At 34.8% G+C, this 4,964-nt stretch overlaps 2 protein-coding genes across 2 annotated transcripts in view; both read right to left on the bottom strand.

Annotated features, from left to right (window-relative positions):
* Nucleotides 1-4,964, bottom strand: part of LOC135224084 (uncharacterized) — an 11,575-nt gene that overhangs the window by 5,788 nt on the left and 823 nt on the right. The gene's annotated exons all lie outside the window — the stretch shown is intronic.
* LOC135224261 (pro-resilin-like) overlaps nucleotides 4,156-4,964 on the bottom strand; it is an 824-nt gene continuing 15 nt past the window's right edge. The window contains exons 1-2 of the mRNA XM_064263108.1: nucleotides 4,905-4,964; nucleotides 4,156-4,571 (exon numbers count right to left, since the gene is read on the bottom strand). The exon at nucleotides 4,905-4,964 is cut by the window's right edge and continues 15 nt beyond it. Coding sequence (XP_064119178.1) covers nucleotides 4,227-4,571; nucleotides 4,905-4,964 — 405 coding nt within the window. The 3' untranslated portion in view covers nucleotides 4,156-4,226. The remainder of the gene's footprint in view (nucleotides 4,572-4,904) is intronic.

The raw sequence follows: 4,964 nt of genomic DNA, 5'->3' as shown, positions 1-4,964 counted from the left end.
AAGCCTATCTGTATTTAGAGAGAGAGAGAGAGAGAGAGAGAGAGAGAGAGAGAGTATATGAAGTGCTCTTTAATTCTAAGCTGAAAATAGTAACAAAATAAAACTTTATTATTTTTCTTCATAGCCAAAGGCTCGTCGGCTTGACCACCAGATTTTGCTTTGAATTGATTTGGTCCGTTTAATTTTTGCTTCAATTTCCGTTGCTTCTTCATCTCTCTCTCTCTCTCTCTCTACTCCTCTCCTCTCCCGTCTCTCTCCAGGTGTCTCCATCTCTTCTCTCTCTCTCATTTTCACTGCGACCTATGAGCTTTTTCTTGTGTGTTAAGGTGAAGTTATTTTTCTGATACAAATATGATTTGAGGGAGAAATGACCTGTTTATTTTATTCGAACGTTATATTTTTTTTTCATTTTTCTGGGTTTTCCGAAGTAAAGTATGTTATTCTCTTTGCCCATCTGATTGCTTGTTGATCTCGATGTAGTATTTACTCTCTCTCTCTCTCTCTCTCTCTCTCTCTCTCTCCTCTCTCTCTCTCTCTCTCTCTCTTTCAAACACGCAGTAATGAATATAGTTTTATTGTTTCACGTCATTTGTATATAAAAGGCAGTTAAATTTTATAAATTTATGTCAGAGACAAAGATGTAAGACACTAAAACAGTTCTATCCACGTGATCAATTTAACATTTCTTGACAGACGTGACTTGAATGTTACGTTACCTGAAAATTCTGTCATTTTCCACAACTCAGAAATCAGAAACGAATCTTTCATTTATATCTGAGTGACTGAAAATTTGGTCTGTGGATTGCGTTGTGTTAAAAGACTTATCTTTATCCTGGAGATTAAGTTTTTAGATGTTACTGAATACAAAACTAAATTACCAGTTTGGAGGAATGTTTTGTAATTTGGTAAACAAAAATGGCTGACTAATTGTCTAAAAAAAATTATAATAAGATCGAAAACGAGAGTGATTGCTGATAGATTGAGATTTAATTGGCGTAACAACCACCATGTATTAGGGCTTGTGCCTTGTATGATAAGGCGCCCTATGAGGTAATGTTAGACTTGCGATAATCTATACGCTAAGTCGGTTGGTATTGCACTTCCATCTTCAATGGAGTGTCTGGGGGTTTGTAGATCATTTACGAAGTCGGTATTATCTTGTTGGTTATTACGACGATGTGTTAAACTCATGTTGGTTTGGTGAGGAGGTTCTTGTAGAAAACACGAAATATAAAAATATATGTATTCTTCTGAAGTTTTACATGCTGAAGATCAGATATGATTGTACAAGTCTTCTAATAACGATAGCTTGATCGCTTCTGCCAATGATGATGGCTAATCCTATTCCTCTACATGATAAAGCTTAGGTAAAGAGGTACAGGTCTTCTAATGACGATAGCTAACTCTGTTCTCCTGTCTACCATCTCTGTTACAAGTTATGAAGGAACAGACAGTAGTTCGAACATATGAACATACATACAAATGACATAGTTTCATACGAACACACAATCAAAATGAGACACGCTACAGATCACGTAGGCCGTTTGAATTATAGGTCGGGGTAGTTGTCTCAAGCAGGGAGCTTGGACTAATGTTTATAAACAATTGAATGACTACAGGTGACGGCATGTTATCTTAGCCTACATACTTATTGTATACGTCATCTTTAGCTTCTCTAGTCTGATCACATTCCTGCAAGCAATCTGTAACATTGATCGTAATTTTTAAAAAATTTACATAATTATTGAAAACTGATAAGGTGCAATATCAGGAATTATTTTGTAAGAAAATATTTATATAAACCTTAGAATTTTTAGACACTAGTGCCCCGGTTAATGAGAGGTTTGCAGTTGGCCATAAAAATTCTCTAAACAAAAATTATTACTAAATACTCTTATTTTTTTTAGTTAGTTATTTTATTGACAAAATATACAATTATTAGTACAAATTTGTCCACAAAGAGACATAATATCAGATATACAAAGTATATCTGATATTATGTCTCTTTGTAGGCTACAAAGAAAAATACAACATCAAGTACAAATAACGTAAACCTACAAGATTATAAGAAACGAAAAAGGAGCAGGAACCTGTGATACGCTTAAAATTCAAAGTTGTTCGTGTATAGTTTAATGAAGAGTGGACTCACTATGTACTTCTCATACCAAAGATAGACGCAGTTTTCATTTCAGAGAGAATTACCTGAGAACACTAATGGATGAAGGGATTATAACCTCTATTGTATGGTACATAATTTGATCTGGCCTGCCTCCAGAAGATAATTAATTAGTATTTAGCGAAGTACTTGTATAACAGTTGATAGAGGAAGATCTTTTTAGCCAATGTTGCTGAAAACGACGGAGCTATTTGTCACCTACCAACCTCAGAAGACCGGTATACATTAGGTGTATTTTAAAAAATGACGAATCTCCCAGAAGTTATCGCTTATTTCTACTGCTATATGTGGTATAGAAGTTATCGTTTATTTCTTCTGCTATAGGTGGTATAGAAGTTATCGTTTATTTCTTCTGCTATATGTGCTATAGAAGTTTTCTTTTATTTCTACTACTATATGTGGTACAGAAGTTATCGTTTATTTCTATTGCTATAGGTGGTAGAAGTTATCGTTTTTTATTTCTACTGCTATAGGTGGTATAGAAGTTATCGTTTATTTCTACTGCTATAGGTGGTATAGAAGTTATCGTTTATTTCCACTGCTATAGTTGGTATAGAAGTTATCGTTTATTTCTACTGCTATATGTGGTATAGAAGTTATCGTTTATTTCTACTGCTATAGTTGGTATAGAAGTTATCGTTTATTTCTACTGCTATATGTGGTATAGAAGTATCTTTTATTTCTACTGCTATGTGTGGTATAGAAGTTATCGTTTATTTCTATTGCTATAGGTGGTATAGAAGTTATCGTTTATTTCTACTGCTATAGGTGGTATAGAAGTTATCGCTTATTTCTAATGCTATTGGTGGTATAGAAGTTTTCTTTTATTTCTACTGCTATATGTGGTATAGAAGTTATCGTTTATTTCTATTACTATAGGTGGTATAGAAGTTATCGTTTATTTCTACTGCTATAGGTGGTATAGAAGTTATCGTTTATTTCTACTGCTATTGGTGGTATAGAAGTTATCGTTTATTTCTACTGCTATATGTGGTATAGAAGTTATCGTTTATTTCTACTGTTATATGTGGTATATGAGTTTTCTTTTATTTCTACTGCTATATGTGGTATAGAAGTTATCGTTTATTTCTACTGCTAAAGGTGGTATAGAAGAGCCTGAGGAGCTCTTGGGTAGACCTGAATTTTCGTAGTGTTTTAGCAACAGAAGTCCAGTATGATATGTATGAAGTTTATATACAAAACATTTATTTCCTACGAAGTGAATTGATATCAGTGGAGATCACAGTAAGCAAAAAATATTTTCGAACCTTTTATTTTTAATGTAATACACATATTGTTTAGCTTATTATAGAAAATTTTCAGAAATGCTGTACGTGTTTAAAATGTAGCTATAAATGTGGATGTCCCTTTTTGTATAACAGAAACTGACAGTAGTAGAAACTTATTCCTTAAAAATTCACTGGGAAAACATGTAATTAAATAACTCAGTTTAAAGGAATAAATATCCTTGACGAATGTGCGTAACGTAGTGTTACGGAAAGCAAATATGCTAAGATAATGAATCATTTTTCCTAGATTCAAGCTGAAATGAACAATAAAGGTTTGCAGTTTAGCCGAGGCTATATGGAGTATAAGTCTAATTTTACCTATCTAGTTTCGCATGATACTTTCTGACCTCGGTTGAGTGATCTATGATTGGAAATAGAGATCAGCTAAAGATTTGTAGCGCCAGTTAATGTCATTCCTAGGCCTCCTCTTTTATCATAAAGAGATCTATAGATGAAAAAGAAGGCTCTGTGATTTAACGTATTTAAAACTCAGAGCTTTTGCACATTGAAATATAATTGTAATTGTGAGTCGGAATTTATAGTCACAGAATGTAATATGAGAGATGGGTTTAAAATAATCAAGCTGATTACGAACTAAATTGTGATTGTTGCTCAAAATCAGCGAAGAAAGACATTCTCTTCTGTTATGTGATTTCTTAAACACTAAGACTAAATGAAAAACAAAGGCAATAGAATAGTTGCTAGTTTTATTTACATAATAGATGAATAAATACAGGAACTAATTAGATATTCGATATACTTCAGTATTCGGGAGCGCCGTAGAGAGCTTGGGGTTCATCGTAAGTTGCAGCTAGTGTTCCATAGACTGGGGTAGGTGCTTTGTAACTGGGTCTAGGGGCGCCGTAGGATGGGGCAGGGGCATAGGGCTTGGCTTCAGGGTAATTGGCTACTCCATGGTAAGCGACCTGCGCCTGGTAGCCGTTGTAGCCGTCGGCGGTGTAAACGACTGTCTGATTGCGACCGTCGGGGAGGAGGACGTGGTAGTCGCCGGTCACCACCTTCCCGTCGGAGGTGGACTTGTGGCCGAAGTCGAGGTTTTGGTAGGCGTCCTTGACGACGTAGGAGTAGTCGAATGGCCTCCCCTCCTGTTGGAAATAATTATTTCATTTTATAAGGATCACTCCTTGATATGCACTTGTGCTAAATAAGAGTTTATTATCGTGACTGCATTGTGTATCTGTAGTATATGTGTAGGTGAAGTATATCCGACAAAAATAAATTTTAAATTATATTCTCCGTCAGCACACTAAATTAAATGCGTTCTTACATTAGGGTCTTAGTCTGTTAAAGAAAAAATAGATCGTTACTTAAAAACAAGTTAAAGTCGATTATTTGTATTTTTCTTTTTAGACAAAAAATTTCAGATTTCATGTAGGTCTAGAGTCTAGATACTATATAAAAAAAAAGAACCGTTATACCTCGTTGGTCGGCTGATGTCTAGGGGCTTCGTAGCCGTATCCTGCAGGAGCATAGGAACC

The sequence above is a fragment of the Macrobrachium nipponense genome, chromosome 10 (assembly GCF_015104395.2).
Source record: "Macrobrachium nipponense isolate FS-2020 chromosome 10, ASM1510439v2, whole genome shotgun sequence".
Classification (NCBI taxonomy): Eukaryota; Metazoa; Arthropoda; class Malacostraca; order Decapoda; family Palaemonidae; genus Macrobrachium; species Macrobrachium nipponense.
This window is presented reverse-complemented; position numbering and strand designations above follow the sequence as displayed.